The 14,593-nt window shown below is 41.6% G+C and overlaps 3 protein-coding genes across 5 annotated transcripts in view; 2 read left to right on the top strand and 1 right to left on the bottom strand.

Annotated features, from left to right (window-relative positions):
- Nucleotides 1-37: 37 nt before the first annotated feature.
- On the bottom strand, nucleotides 38-1,508 carry LOC116049527 (serum amyloid P-component-like). Its single transcript, XM_031299268.2, has 4 exons — nucleotides 1,363-1,508; nucleotides 983-1,040; nucleotides 692-794; nucleotides 38-600 (listed from the first exon to the last, which is right to left on the bottom strand). Exons 2-4 carry the CDS (start codon nucleotides 1,038-1,040, stop codon nucleotides 90-92), a joined length of 672 nt encoding a protein of 223 aa, XP_031155128.1. The 5' UTR covers nucleotides 1,363-1,508; the 3' UTR covers nucleotides 38-89.
- Nucleotides 1,509-2,642: 1,134 nt separating this feature from the next.
- On the top strand, nucleotides 2,643-7,695 carry psmd4a (proteasome 26S subunit, non-ATPase 4a). The gene is made up of 10 exons (XM_031299272.2): nucleotides 2,643-2,772; nucleotides 3,887-4,027; nucleotides 4,110-4,224; nucleotides 4,533-4,619; nucleotides 5,329-5,397; nucleotides 5,517-5,732; nucleotides 5,973-6,081; nucleotides 6,216-6,353; nucleotides 7,076-7,131; nucleotides 7,219-7,695. The coding sequence occupies exons 1-10, from the start codon at nucleotides 2,747-2,749 to the stop codon at nucleotides 7,387-7,389; spliced, it is 1,128 nt and encodes a 375-aa protein (XP_031155132.1). The 5' UTR covers nucleotides 2,643-2,746; the 3' UTR covers nucleotides 7,390-7,695.
- Nucleotides 7,696-8,549: 854 nt separating this feature from the next.
- Nucleotides 8,550-14,593, top strand: part of znf687a (zinc finger protein 687a) — an 8,761-nt gene continuing 2,717 nt past the window's right edge. For 2 of the 3 annotated variants that reach the window (XM_036006182.1, XM_036006181.1), the window contains exons 1-10: nucleotides 8,550-8,814; nucleotides 9,308-11,305; nucleotides 11,958-12,213; nucleotides 12,348-12,535; nucleotides 12,663-12,847; nucleotides 12,945-13,121; nucleotides 13,224-13,386; nucleotides 13,479-13,700; nucleotides 13,825-13,938; nucleotides 14,467-14,568. In XM_036006182.1, coding sequence (XP_035862075.1) covers nucleotides 9,329-11,305; nucleotides 11,958-12,213; nucleotides 12,348-12,535; nucleotides 12,663-12,847; nucleotides 12,945-13,121; nucleotides 13,224-13,386; nucleotides 13,479-13,700; nucleotides 13,825-13,938; nucleotides 14,467-14,568 — 3,384 coding nt within the window. In that variant the 5' untranslated portion in view covers nucleotides 8,550-8,814; nucleotides 9,308-9,328. The remainder of the gene's footprint in view (nucleotides 8,815-9,307; nucleotides 11,306-11,957; nucleotides 12,214-12,347; nucleotides 12,536-12,662; nucleotides 12,848-12,944; nucleotides 13,122-13,223; nucleotides 13,387-13,478; nucleotides 13,701-13,824; nucleotides 13,939-14,466; nucleotides 14,569-14,593) is intronic. The other variant, XM_031299270.2, reaches the window with a different exon arrangement.

The following is a 14,593-nucleotide window of genomic DNA, read 5'->3' as shown; positions in this document are numbered from 1 at the left end:
TAATAGTGTGTGTTTGAAAAAAAAAAGACGTAATACCATCTTTTATGTGTCGATTTTAATCATTTCTCAAGAACATACCACTGTTACTGTTACATAACTTCAGACTCCTCATCCACCAAAACCTGCCCAGTGATTTCATACTGCAGGGCACCCCAGTTGAACACGTTGCCTGAAATGAAGTGTTTGTCATCCATATAGCGTTTGATCTCAGCGGTGGGGATGACATAGTCCCAAAGGTGGACTTTAGTAATCATACCAATGAATGATTGTTTCGCATCGAAACCCCCTCCATGGGTACCCTGCTTTTGGCCCAGGGTGATGATTGGTGCTCCAGTAATGGGCCCAGCTTTGATGTATCTCTTGATGGTTGCCTTGCCGTCCACCCACAGCTGAGCCAACCCATTGTCGGAGCGCCAGGTGGCACACATAGAGTGCCAGGTGTTTGGAGCAAATGACAGTGACAGGAAGTCTGTGCCTTCGCCCCGAGCATGCATCCTAATGACGTCCTCTGAATTAATCTTAAAGAGCACAAAATCATTGCTCTGTGCAGAGGTGGACAAAGAGAAGAGCCCGTAGTTCCTGGTGAGATCTGTTTTGAATCTGAACAGATGTACCAGGTGTGAGAAACTGGGGCAAACAGTTCAAACATGTCCTATGAACAAAGAAGCTTTATGATTACTCCACTAGTTACCTGAGACAGGTGGTCACAGAGCTGAATTTGGTTTGAGATGTCAGGAGTCTCACACGATCTGTGTTGCTCTCTTTTGGGAAGACAAACACTTTGCCTGACAGATCTGCACAGGTGGAAAATCAAACCAAGAAATTCTTTCAGATGAGGAGAGTGAGCAAGAATACTGACTACATTAACTAAAATGTTCTGTAATTGAAACAAACTAGTATTCAATCTATATTATAACATTCAAATGCTACTCCATAAACACAAACTTGTGCACAAAGCTTTGTTGATTGAAGGTTGACATACCTTGGGGTGCTGCGCAACATGTTGCAAACATCACCATCACAAATAAGAGTGTCCCCATCTGAGAAAAAAAAAATATATTTTACTGTCAATGAAAACAGTCAATTGTTTTTGCAGTAATTTAATCGTCATACAATCACTTCAACTAAATAATGCATCAGTTAATCACTGTTAGGCAGCATCTGCAGGTACCAAGTTTTTACATCAAATTTAGTCATTAGTATTTTTCCGTCAACCAATGAGTAAATATCACTTCATTAAATTTGTTATTTATATTATGACAGTACATTCAAACAAATCAACAAAACATAAAAGATCAGGTGCAAATGACACATATAACAATTAATTGGAAACTATTAGGCATGAAATATAGTTTCTTTTACCTTGTGGCTGTGTCCGCTTCTTGTCCTGGTTGCCCCAGCCTCAGGATGTCTGACCTGCTTTTATTTGTGAGACAGCTGGTTGTTTGTTCTGCTTTCATAATGGAGGACTCTCGACTATTTCCCAACCGTAGGGTAAATCAAACAACAAAAGGGGAACTTTTTGGGGCCTATAGGGACATACTGTGGGACACTTGCATGATTTATTTTAGCCATATAGAGATATTTTTATTTTATAGAAGTGCTCTTTATTATATAAATGTGTTCTTTTATTACTAAAGTAGGAAGTTAAGTTTATATTATGTGCTTATTGTGGAGTTGCGTGCATACTATGAGAAAGATGGTTTCAATTATCCAGAGGGAGCACACTTGCGTCCTTTGTACATGGAAGAATGACTCAGTTGCACAGAATGGTTTAGCTTAAGCTTTGAATACAGTTTATTATAGTTTATTAATGTGCAGTATGTTAGAAAACTGTCTTGTTCCAGACAGAGAAGTGAAACAACAGGGAATGACTGTTAGGTTGACGTGTGTGCTTTCGGTCGAAGGGAAAAGGTTACGAGAAGCAAGAAGAGGAAGTGGAACCAGACAGAAGACTCACACCCAGCTGCGATGAAGATAGCAGCACACACACATACACACAATTCTCCCTGGCAACAAAAGATAAGACACCACCCCAAGAGGAGAGAATAAGAGGAGAGGGACAGTTAGACTTGGGGTTCACAAACTTGACAGAGGCTTTGTTGACCTGAGCTCCTCGAGTCTGAAACAAGGGAAACTTAGTGTCATTTGTGAACCCACATACGTGTTTGTAGAACTTAAACTGCTGAACTATAGTAAATTGCTTTACTTACCTATCTCTGCATTGCTTTTTGAGTTCTGGTATCAATAAGTCTCACAAACAGACGTGTGGGAATTTGAGCAGACAGATCAGATCTTTCCTGGCCTTCGGGCCTCCACCTTTTCCAGAAAGTTCCTTTAGGAAGGAAGTTTTTTTCACAGATAGACACATCAAATGTGCACACCTGTGCTAGTACTGTGTACCCTGAATTCACACGTGTCTTTTGTTTTTAACATACACCGTTTTTAAATATCTGCTTTGTTGACAGTTGTTGCCATGTTGCATGCACACACCCCAGTGCTTAAAGAAGTACCCCCTTACAATTTTGCCGTTGGCCTTTTGAGATTTTCCATAGGTGTTATACTTGAGCATGGATTCAAATAAACTTTTCGTATTGTACATTGAAATTGTTATTAATCACCCTAACATTTGATCAAAACATTGTATGAAATGCATAGTGTTTCACCCCCAGTTTTTTTCTTTTCATAAAAAAAACACCATTACCCATAAACGCTTACGATGACGTCGTAAACCACCGACATCAAGATGGGGCTTGAAAGTACCATGGTCTGGTAAGGAATTATAAATATGTTTAAAGTTAAAAACTGACCAGGCTAACCTTTTTCAAAATAAGCTATTATTTGATAAACGAATATGCTTCTTTTGACGTCGTTTGCCTGAAACTTTTGAGCAGGTTTATTTGTTTTGTTTGGGATTTAAGATGCTCAAGCCTGAGTCACTCCATAACCTAACGTTAGCTAACGTTAGCCAGCAGGAGCTTCCAGCCCATTGCTAACAAACGGCTTTTTAGTCACTTTATAGACATTTAACAGTTAGCTAAATGTTTACTGACGCTAGCCAATGCAGTGTTGCTATCTTATGTGTTTAGACGTCAACTGTAAAGTCCAGAGTGCGCCTCACGTTGCATAAAAATGGCTTTGTTTATCGCGTTAGCATTAGCTAGCTAACAAAACCCTACTGTCATTGTCAAAACATGCAACTAAGTGGGATCTTCTGTTGTCTTTATTTGACCAACCAAGCTAACATGGTATTTAGTTATCACAAATAGACTGTCTGGCTGTCACTTAATTTTGGATGCATTCAGAGGGAGAACATAACATTAAACAACCTTCTGTTTCGTAAAACAATGTACAGTTTTTCATAGGTAACGTTAGCAGTAACGTTATTGCAGGGATATTAGCTACATGAATTAAATTGTATTCACTGGGTCTGCAACAATAATTTTCATTCATGTGTTATATATTGATAGTTTTTTCATTAATCATGTTGTCTATTAAATGTCAGAAAATAGTGATAAATGCGTTTCACATTTTCCCAAAGCAACGTGTTCATATTGCTTGTTTTGTCCAACCAACAGTCCAAGACTAAAATATAGACATAAAGCAGCAAATACTCACTTTTGACAAGCTGAATGTTTGAAGTGTTTGGCATTTCTGTTTGTTCAATTACTTTTATAAAAAACTGTATTCTCTGTCAGTCAACTAATTGATTAATGAACTAATTGTTTCAGTGTCTACATGTTATACACAATACTGTATATAAAGAGGTTATACAGTGTTCTTATTAGTGTTGCACATATATATTGTCATACTATCAACATACCAACATTTGTCCAATCAATGTAATTTACATTTTATACATTCCTAATGCTGCTGTTTTTCTTAGTGTGGACAATAGTGAGTACATGCGCAATGGAGACTTTCTGCCCACCAGGCTTCAGGCTCAGCAGGACGCAGTTAATATTGTTTGTCACTCCAAGACCCGCACTAACCCTGAAAACAACGTGGGCCTCATCACCATGGCAAAGTAAGAGGCAGTGTGTTTGAATGAGTGTACAGATACTCAAAATATGTCCATATAATAACACAAGTGCTATGTCCCTGTGCAGCAACTGTGAGGTGCTGACCACACTGACTCCAGACACAGGCAGGATACTGTCCAAGCTGCATGCTGTGCAGCCTCGTGGAAACATCAGCTTCTGCACCGGCATCAGGGTGGCACATGTGAGTTTGTGACTTTCATTACACAGTGAGTCGTCTCCTACTCCTCCTTTAGGAAACCAATAGAAGAGCTGGAAAAAAGTGTGAAGTAAATTTTAGGAACATTAGGACATATGGAGAGGTCAGTTAAAGAACGGGCTCGCCTATATGTAATGAAGCCATCATTAATCACAGCTGTGCTTTTCTTGCTATACATGCCAAAATGTCTGTTGTGAAAAGATTAGTTGTGTTTTTTTTTTATTATGTCACATGAATGCATTTTAGTCAGTTCATAAGGTTTCTTTTATTTTCATTCATGTTTCTCTTTGTAGTTGGCGCTGAAGCACAGGCAGGGCAAAAACCACAAAATGCGCATCATTGCATTTGTTGGCAGCCCAGTGGAGGACAACGAAAAAGAAGTGAGCTTACTTCTAATGTAATTCAATGTGTTTTGCTGATATATACATGGTTATGTATTACCCACCAAATACTAGATTTGGGACATTTTTATATTAATAACCAGGAAGGAGACTTTCAACAATATCAGACCTCTTTGGATGGGATGGTAAACATCTTCTTGGGAAAGCGTCCTGGTCACCACACTCTTACTTAGTGCAATTTGAACACTATCTGTATAGACCAAGTGATATTAACACATAATTATTCACACTTTGTTTATCTAAAGAGTTGACTGACTAAGCCATATATGTAGAGTAACACAATTATCCCTGAGTTATTTAAAGAGTTAAACTCAACAGCAAACATCAATATCTTTGAAGAAGTTAAACACCACTTAGTACTAGTGTTTTCTTTCTACAAACTGTGCCATTACATTAGCAGTGGAAATGTGCACACAGCAGAGGAGGAGGAGAAGAAGAAGAAGACATACTTTTAATAATCCCCACGGGGACATTACATTACAGGCCTCCCTAACAAAGGAGGATTATGTTATCTGGATAACATTGCTGAGTAAAGCACTGACATGGACCGATGTAAAAAGAGCTGTTCTAGAAGTTGTTATCTAGTCTAGTTTCTGTAGTAATGCTTTTTCATTACAGGCTCCTGATAAAACGTGATTGCATGTACAGTATGTGTTTGTGTCACTGAAGTATTTTTATTTTCTCGTAGATGGTCAAAATGGCAAAGCGTCTAAAGAAGGAAAAGGTCAATGTGGATGTCATAAACTTTGGAGAGGAGGTAATTTTCCATCACTCAACATCTTAAAAAAATCTAACGTGCTATTGTGTATATGTTTGCCCTCTCTAAGCTGTTATCTGGTCCACGTGCTTACCCTCATTCTTTCTCACCCCCCACAGGAGATGAACACAGAGAAGCTGACTGCCTTCATCAACACACTCAATGGCAAAGAGGGAGCAGGCTCCCACCTGGTCACAGTTCCTCCAGGCCCCAGTCTGGCTGATGCCCTGCTGTCCTCACCCATCCTGGCTGGAGAGGGAGGTGCAGTGTTGGGCCTGGGTGCTGGTGACTTTGAGTTTGGAGTGGATCCCAGCGCAGACCCAGAGCTGGCCTTGGTAAGAGAGCAGGGGAAATCCACTACAACAGGTCACTGTGTGTATCATTTGTATAGTTCATTCACCACAACTTTTCTTGTCTTTTGCCACTAAAATCCTCTGGATTATTCATCCATATTGCTTCACAACTACTTTCAACTACCACATTTAAAAAATTCTCTCTTCATTGTATATTTGCGTGGCGTCATGCTATTTGTTGTTTTATGAGATGGTTTTCTTCCTCTTTTCTCTTCTTTCTAGGCTCTAAGGGTGTCTATGGAGGAGCAGAGACAACGACAGGAGGATGAAGCGCGCAGAGCCACTGTCGCATCAGCTACTGAAGCTGGCATTTCCTCTCCTGTTGCAGATGGTGAGAAAAATGTCCAAAAACTTGATTTGCTATTATAGATGCCAACTTATGCCCAACTTCCTTCAGTAGAGGGTTTATAGCTCCCAACGTGAGTGTGTTCACACAGTGTGTGTTTTTCTCTCTTTCTGTTGCAGAGTCTGAGGATGCCTTGTTGAAGATGTCTGTTCCCCATACGGACTCATCCACACCTGCTCTACCAGACTTCAGCCGCATGACAGAGGATGAACAGATCGTCTATGCTCTGCAGATGTCCATGCAGGGAGAAGGAGCAGGTTAAACAAACATGGATTTTAATTTTCTGAATTTCCCTGGCCAGGAGAATTGATAACCTCTAATACAAGCTGATATTCAGTATGCATCACATCAACATTACAAAATTATGTTCAAGGCATGTTAGAGGAAACAGAAGAACCAGTTTGTGTGGTTGGTGGGTGTCCTGTATGTGTTTTACTTTTATTATTTGTATTCTTGAATGTAAAGTAAGCCACGGACAAACTCAAGGATATAGAATATATTTACCTTTTATTACTGTAGGTATGATTGATTGTAGAAGTGCGTATATCTAGCTGCCAATTTGGGTAATGGTTACCTGGAGATGCTGACATTAGGGCTATTGTTTTGTTTGTATTGGCACTCTAATACACTTACTTATCCCAGGTGGAGTCTCGTAAACATTCCCACATATCCTGCTTGTGATTAATGACTTTACAGTTGGCAATAGCAGTTTGTACTAGTCTGCGGTTCATATTTACAGAGTATTTTATGTGCACTGAATTTGACAGAGTACAAGCATGGTATTGCTATTACTTAAGATAGCAAACCTTATTATGCAATACTTTTCGCAATTAGATATGGATATTAGATGCAGTTCGAAGTGTCCAAATGTGTTTTTTGCACAGAAGCACATCAGGTAGCCTAGATTAAAACTGACCACTATTGTCCATAGACCCCATTTTTTTCCTACTCAACCATTTCTGTTCCATTTTTCTTTCAGAGCTTGGTGCTGAAGACATGGACACAGGAACTGACATGGACTCCAGTAAGGCCAAAGTAAGCACAAGCCTTTATTAGTTCTCATTTGTCTTTTTCATCAGATTGAAAAGTGCGAGGTAACAATATGTCATTTTCTGTGTGCAGGATGAAGAGGACTACGATGTTATGCAGGATCCGGAGTTCCTTCAGAGTGTCCTGGAAAACCTTCCTGGAGTCGACCCCAACAACGAGGCCATCCGTAACGCCATGGGGTCTCTAGCTTCCCAGACGGGCTCTAAACCCGACACCAAGAAGGATGAGGAGAAAAAGAAATGAACACCCAAAGAGAGAAACTTAATATATGATAAATAAAAAAGACCTGAGAATTGCACCGCATTTGTGTTATCCACAGTAATGTTATTACTCTCCTCCATACTGGAACCATTTTATTCATATTTTGTTTATGTAGCTGTGTAAACTGTAAACAACTTTTGCCTTGTTTTTCAACTTTATGTTGGCATATTCTGATTTAATTTTTTGTGTGTCACACAGATGTGCTTTTTTTAATCTTTTGTAATACGACTACTCAGTAACCTGGGCAGATTTCCTCAATAAATTTACAGAATACAAGGTGGTACTTCATCTGATGCTTGAAACTTATTTACAGTTCCATTAGCTGCAACATTTAATTTACACATACTTACCAAAATATCAATGGATGTTGCATTGAAATGTACAAACATTACTGGTATTACACAGCTACAGTAGCACCCAGTTAAACATGTATTTAAGTTGCAAGATGGGGATATGATTATGATGATTATGATAGGTGTTCTTTATTAAACAAAACAGAATTACAAGATTTATAATGTGTGAACTAAGCCTAGGGAAGAGACAAACTTGTTGACAAAGCGTTTGGCTTATAACATGTAATACCGTTCTTATGAGAATTAAAATAGCATCATATATTCCTTCATGTAACAAACAAAAAAGACGAACACAGTCTGACAAATGTGAAAGATGTTTTCTATTAATGTACTTTTCTTGCAGAATACTTAAATTAAGAATAATAATCTGCATTTTAATGTAATATGTGAAACTAAAAAGTCATATTTTATGAAAACCGTTTGTTAGCAAGTACTAACAAATGTATATATTAACAATGTCAAAACAAATAGTCACAGATTGTAAAGATCATTGTAGAAAGAACCAATCAATCAATTTTATTTGTCACATTCAAAAAAACTACAATTGCAGTGAAATGTTACTCCATCATCAGCTCCTTCAACTTGTGCATGATTCATCATAAGCAGAATGTGACTATAAGTCGGAGACAGGACACCAAAACTCTCGTCCACAGTGCTAGAGAAAGACAGTCTCTCTAGGGCTCTCCTCTCGACATCCCGCTAGAAACCGACGCAGGTACGGAGGCAATTCAGCTCACCGCCCGACGCCTACACTGGCTAGCAGGATGCCCAGCAGACAAGATGTAGAGATGGTGATGGACGCAGAGCTGGTCTTGCTTGTATAAGTCGTAACGCTAGTTCGTATTAGAAAAGTATTTTCTGAGATGGTGTTTGAAAGGGTAACATTTACGAATACATTTGTATGACATCTCTTTAATTTTGTGAACAACGGATGTAAAAAAAAAAAAAAAAAAAAAAGAAAACAATTGAGGCTCTTGGGAAGTCGCGCGATTTGGTGACGAGGAACTTATGCGTCTGAGGGGAAACTCAGGAACCAACTTCGCTAAACTAGCAGGTAGTTTAAATATTAAATACATGCGTGAGCTAATGTAAGACTAACACGCATTCAACAAAGTATATTTGGACTGCATTAGCTGAGTGTTACACTGATCTAGCTAGCTAATTATAGTTTTTGACTACGTGGGAAAAGTTGGCCGGTTGACGTTAGCACGGCCAGCTAGCTAGCTGTTGAATGCTAAACTTTAGCTAGCTGTTAGCAGAAGGACCCACTTGTTGCAACGTGACAGTTAAGTTGGGCATGCTAGAGTTGTTTATATGCTGTGTATGTTAGACCTGCTTATTTCTAATCAGTAACGTTAAAGTCTGGATCAGAATAATTTAACAAGTTTAACGTAAACGAAACACTCGACCCTGTTGTGAGACCAGCTGTCACATTTTTAATTTCACTCAGACATAAAAGTATCTTTCGTAACGTAGTACAGCTGTGTCAACATATCGTGATTACATTAACTTATATATGAATTTTGACTTGTGTGTTGCCCCAATAGGTTTCGAGCCTTGTGCCGGCAATGGGGGACATGAAGACCCCAGACTTTGATGACCTGCTGGCAGCTTTTGACATTCCTGACATTGATGCCAAAGAGGCCATTCAATCAAGTCCAGAGGAGGAACGGGATGAGGTGGGGACCAATGCAGATGAGAGAGAGAGTGAGTCTCCTTCATGCTTTCCCTGCCCTCCTGCCTCACATGGTGACCCTCCTGTGGTCAGTGTTATTGTGAAGAACACAGTGCGGTCTGAGTCTTTTGAAGAGGACGAGAAGTCTGTAATGGATAAAACAGACGATCCCTCAAGCAGTGGCTTAAATGTTCAGGTCAAGGTGGGTGACTTCACCTCACAGCTTGGTCTCAAAATGCCTGCTGATGCCCCTGTGGAGCCCCAGATTTCTAATGGCTTTGAGGGATCTGTCCCCAGGGATCAGGGACAGTCCAACACAGAGCCATGGCATCCTCGTTCCCCATTGAGGTCCACACTGAAGGCTAACAAGGGTGAAAGCGATAAAAGAGCTGAGTTGGGATCGGTCCAGCACACAACTGATGTCATGGACAGTTTGAAGCCCCCCCTCTACCTCCAATCTTCGACTAGTGCTGGTCACAACTCCTCAACTCCTCCCTCCCTACACTCAGTCAGCCCTCACCTTTCTCACTCCCCCCAGAAGAAGGAAACTTGTCTCCTCAGTAATCCATCACCCTCCCCACCAAAAAACGGGAGTATTCAGGCTGGAATTAAGCATGTTATGCACTCGGATGAAGATGACTCGGAGCCAGATTTAGGAAGTCCACTGGTGATCCAGGAGAGCCCAGAACCTATAATGTCCTCCCCTCCCAAATTTAAACACAGAGCAAAACTACGGTCTGAACTGCTTGGGTCTCCTGAAACCACTTCCTGTCTTGTTTCTCATCCTCCTCGTCTGCCTTCTCTGGCACCTGCAAAACCTAAACCCAGATTTGAGGGGGAAAGGCGACCTACCACCCCCAGTTCTCCCTCCACAGCTCCTCATCCACAGACCCCCCAGGGCTGCCTCCCCTCTCTCAGTAGGGGCTCTGCATCAGTCCAAGAGGAGAAATATCCAGAGCATGTGATAGATGAAAGGGACTCGCCTGAGAGCCCACCGCCCAGTGAAACCGGTCTTATAGTCCCCAAGAGAAGCAGCAGCCCTAATTCTGCCCAAACAGCAGCGAACATCAAGGACGTCCGTCTCCAAGACGAACTCATGGAAAGTGAACCCAGAGAAGAGGAAAGGCCAGGTGGCATTGAGGAGCTGAGTGTAAAGGTGTCTGGAGATGGAGAAAATTTGAACGAGGAGAGCTGTGGTGCTGCCGCTAAGGATCCTGGGACTGCTAGTGCTGCAGAGACGGTTTCATCTCCATTGCGTCCTCTCAAAGTTAAAATCAAAATGCCTAAAGGCAGCATCACAAGGACTGTGACTGGTGTTGCAGCTAAAAGAAGTGGGAAAGCAGCTACTACCAAGGGTGTAAATAGTTCAAAACCTTCACCAGAACTTCATAACACAAGATCCAGGAGGGAGTTATCACAGCAATCTCAGTTGCCTGCAATGACAATGCTCCAAGTTGCCTGTGCTGCAACGCTGGAAGGTGCCAGCATGGTCAAAGACAAAACCGGACACGTGGACACCAAGCCTAAAGTTTCCCCAACAGCTGTAAGCATCACCAAAACAGCAGCCCTGCCCTCCATCTCTGTGTCCACTCCCAGAGTCAGCCCGGGTGGGATCAACCCTCGCAGCCTGGGTCAGAAAACTGCGAACAGTGGGATGACACTTCCTGCACCTTCACCTCTGCTCACGCCTCAAAGTAGCAGCAGACCAGCCTCTATAGTTAACAGCACTGGGGCAATCATATCCAAGACTCAGACCAACCTGGTAGAAGCTTTCAACAAGATCCTCAACAACAAGAACCTGCTGCCCTGTTATAAACCAGATCTGAGCTCACCTCTTCCTGCAGAGTGGGGCCTTCCTCTACCTGCACAGGTAAGCTCTCATTGGCTACAGGGGTGAAGCAATCTGTAGATTATATATATGTGATAATATATAGTTAACTGAATGTTGTGGGGTTTTGGACTGTTGGTTGAAACAAACAATTAATTTGGATGTGTCACCTTGGGCTCTGGCAAATTGTGATTGACATTTTCTGACATTTTAGGGACAAAACAACAAATCAATTAATCCAGAAAATAATCTGCAGTTTAATCATTAATGAAAATAAACGCAGTCTGAATAGTCTAAACTGCAACTAGGTACCCCTGTCACAAACCCATAACAGATTATCAAGTTGATCCATCTGTTTTGCAGGATTTAAAGTTAAATCTGATAATGAAAAGCAGCCACACTTTTTCAAAGATAGAAGATAACTTGGTTTTCATTAAATGTAAAACGAAATGTACAGGAAGAGGATGTGTGCACTATAAGTCATTTGATATTGCATTATGAACAGTGTCATGGTAAAACATTTTCACTGTAACAAATAGGCTAATGTTCCTGGCAGGCTAAATTCGTTCTCTAACAGAACTAGGCTTAATTGGTGCTATTAATCATCATTTCATGACAAGCTCACAACATTGTTTTGGCATTCGTTTCATATTGCTGTCAATATCTAAGAAGATGAATGTCTGATTCCCTGCAGGGTTACCGCTGTTTGGAGTGTGGTGATGCCTTTGCCCTCGAGCAGAGCTTGGCGCGGCACTACAATCGGCGCTCGCTGAGGATCGAGGTGACCTGTAATCACTGTGCCAAGCGGTTAGCCTTCTACAACAAGTGCAGCCTGCTTTTACACGCCAGAGAGCACAAGGAGAGAGGCCTGATCATGCAGTGTTCCCACCTTGTCATGAAACCTGTACCTGTGGAGCAGATGATTGGCCAGCAGGAACCCACGGCAACTGGTTGGTTAACAGTGTTTCTGTCTCGGCACCATTGTTTAATTGTTTTGGATGTGATTCCTTTCTGTTTTCTCTTTGTCTATTCCTCATTGATTCCTCAGGTGTGCTCTCTCCATCTCTCTTGTCATCCTCTTCAGGACTGTCATCGTCTTTTTTAGCCCAGGCCACCCCAAACCCAACACCCCAGCCACATCAAGCAGTATCCAAGAAGAAGGCAGAGACAGTGCAGTACCTGAGTAATAAATGTCCTGAGTGTCAGGTTCAGTTTAGCAGCAAAGAAGAGGTGGCCGAGCATTTCCAAGAAATCAAACCAGCACAAACCTCTGTGAGTCTCTTAAGTGTGAGGGGATAAAAGAGGAAGACATTTAATTTGTTTTCCAATGATATGAAAATGAACTCTAACTTTACTTAACTCCTTTCTTTGGCCGTTCCTTTCTTCTTCTGTTCTCCAGCCATGCACAGAGTGTTCCCCACCCATGCTCCTGCCCAACAGCTGCAGTGCAGCAGCTCATCAGCGCCTCCACCAGGGCAGCCCACCACACGTCTGCCCGGAGTGTGGGGGCACGGCCAAGCAGCCGCTATTTCAGACACACCTTGACGAGACCTGTTTACACTTTGCACGCCGCATCGGATACAGGTGCGATGTCGTTGTTATACCCACATCACATAAATTCTATTTATATGCCCATGTTTTACTCTTTACTCTGTTATTTAACAATGTTGTCTCTCCGCAGATGTTCCAGTTGCCTGGTGGTTTTTGGAGGACTTAACTCGGTGAAGTCTCACATCCAACAGGCTCATTGTGATATGTTCCACAAATGCCCTACCTGTCCCATGGCTTTCAAATCTACTCCGAGCATACAGAACCACATCAGTGCCCAACATCCAACGCTCACTGAAGGACAGACCATGTAATATATATACAAAGAGACACAAGCGATTTTTCTCATGAAAAGAAATGTTTTCCTTTCAATTTATTCACCCAGTTTTCTTTTTTTAAAATCCTTTTACAGGTCAATCTATAAATGTGTCATGTGTGACACAGTTTTTACAAACAAGACCCTGCTGTACATCCACTTTGACACTCATTTAACCAACCAGAAGGTGCATGTGTTTAAATGCTCTGAGTGCACCAAGTTGTTTTCTCAGAGGAATTCCCTTCTGGACCATTTCAAGGTACATGCATGCTTATATACTGTAGTGTCTACTATAGTTCAGTTAGTGTTAAGATATCAGCCTTATAATGTCTCTTTTGTCCTGTTCCCCAGACCCATAAGACTGCCGCGTTAAAACAAGAGTTGCCTTCAGCTCCAGCTGCGGCCTCTCGTTCACGGCCTTCAGTGAAGCTGGAGAGCTCAGATGGAGAGGAAGAAGAGACGGTGAAGACGGAGAGGATGAAGACCCCGTCAGTGTGGAAGTGTGCGCCTTGCCACGCACGCTACACAGACCGGGAAGACTACATTACCCATATGGCTGAACAACATAGCAAGGTCTGGGAGTCCACCATCCCCCCCTGCTGTCCAAGATGCACAATTTGTCTCAATGAATTACGTTTTTAGATACAGCTATAAATGAACAGATGTAGCCAAATGTTTTTGTGTTTGTGTTGTTTAGAAACTGAAGAAGTTTCCTTGTAACAAGTGTGAGAGCTCCTTCACCACCACCTCCAGTATGAGACGTCACAGCAGAGACAAACACAAAGTCACAAATCGTTGCTTTCGCTGCCAGTAAGTATCCCACATTCTGCATCCTCTATCCTGATTATGGCACACATGACTTTGCTGGCACTTTGTGTTGAAACTATTACCATCAAGTGGATTTCTGTTGTACTCACTTAGGTAGTGACCTCACTGATTTTATTTAGTTAAGTTAAAAAAACTGTATATTGACAATGAGTGAAAAGGAAAGATTCAGCCCAGCTTGTGCCCAGTTCAGGTTAATTATCGCAAAAAAAACTAACTTATAATAACCTGTAAAGTTGTGTAGTTATTCTGCGTTTTGCTGCATCATATGGTTTCACGGCCCCGTACAGGTCTGCAGCCCGGGGTTGGTAACCTCTTTTGTTTGTAAAGTCTTAAAACATTTAGTAAAACTTCACATCACTCCTGAAAGTAGTGATGCCAACTCAAACCTTCACTGCAATCACTTAATCATAACAGAGTTCTGTGTGTGTGTGTGTGTGTGTGTGTGTGTGTGTGTGTGTGTGTGTGTGTGTGTGTGTGTGTGTGTGTGTGTGTGTGTGTGTGTGTGTGTGTTTTATGTAGTGAGGGTAAGAAAACATTCAGCAGCAGAGCGATGTTGGAGAGGCATATTCAGCTGAGACACAGCATGGACCCACTGAGCCAGGACACACTAATGGTAAGCCACTCATCTTCAAACAGAA

This window comes from Sander lucioperca, chromosome 10 (genome assembly GCF_008315115.2).
Source record: "Sander lucioperca isolate FBNREF2018 chromosome 10, SLUC_FBN_1.2, whole genome shotgun sequence".
NCBI lineage: Eukaryota > Metazoa > Chordata > Actinopteri > Perciformes > Percidae > Sander > Sander lucioperca.
Note: the sequence above shows the minus strand (reverse complement) of the source record. Positions and strands in the feature narration are given on the sequence as shown.

Excerpts from the sequence above, each read along its gene's own strand:
- psmd4a (XM_031299272.2), top strand. The coding sequence starts at position 2,747 with ATGGGGCTTGAAAGTACCATGGTCTG. Across the intron at positions 5,398-5,516 it reads TCATAAACTTTGGAGAGGAG|GAGATGAACACAGAGAAGCT; the intron begins GTAATTTTCCAT and ends CACCCCCCACAG. Across the intron at positions 7,132-7,218 it reads TGGACTCCAGTAAGGCCAAA|GATGAAGAGGACTACGATGT; the intron begins GTAAGCACAAGC and ends TTCTGTGTGCAG.
- LOC116049527 (XM_031299268.2), bottom strand. The coding sequence starts at position 1,040 with ATGGGGACACTCTTATTTGTGATGGTGATGTTTGCAACATGTTGCGCA. Across the intron at positions 795-982 it reads ATGTTGCGCAGCACCCCAAG|ATCTGTCAGGCAAAGTGTTT; the intron begins GTATGTCAACCT and ends CCACCTGTGCAG. Across the intron at positions 601-691 it reads TCTGTGACCACCTGTCTCAG|ATTCAAAACAGATCTCACCA; the intron begins GTAACTAGTGGA and ends ACATCTGTTCAG.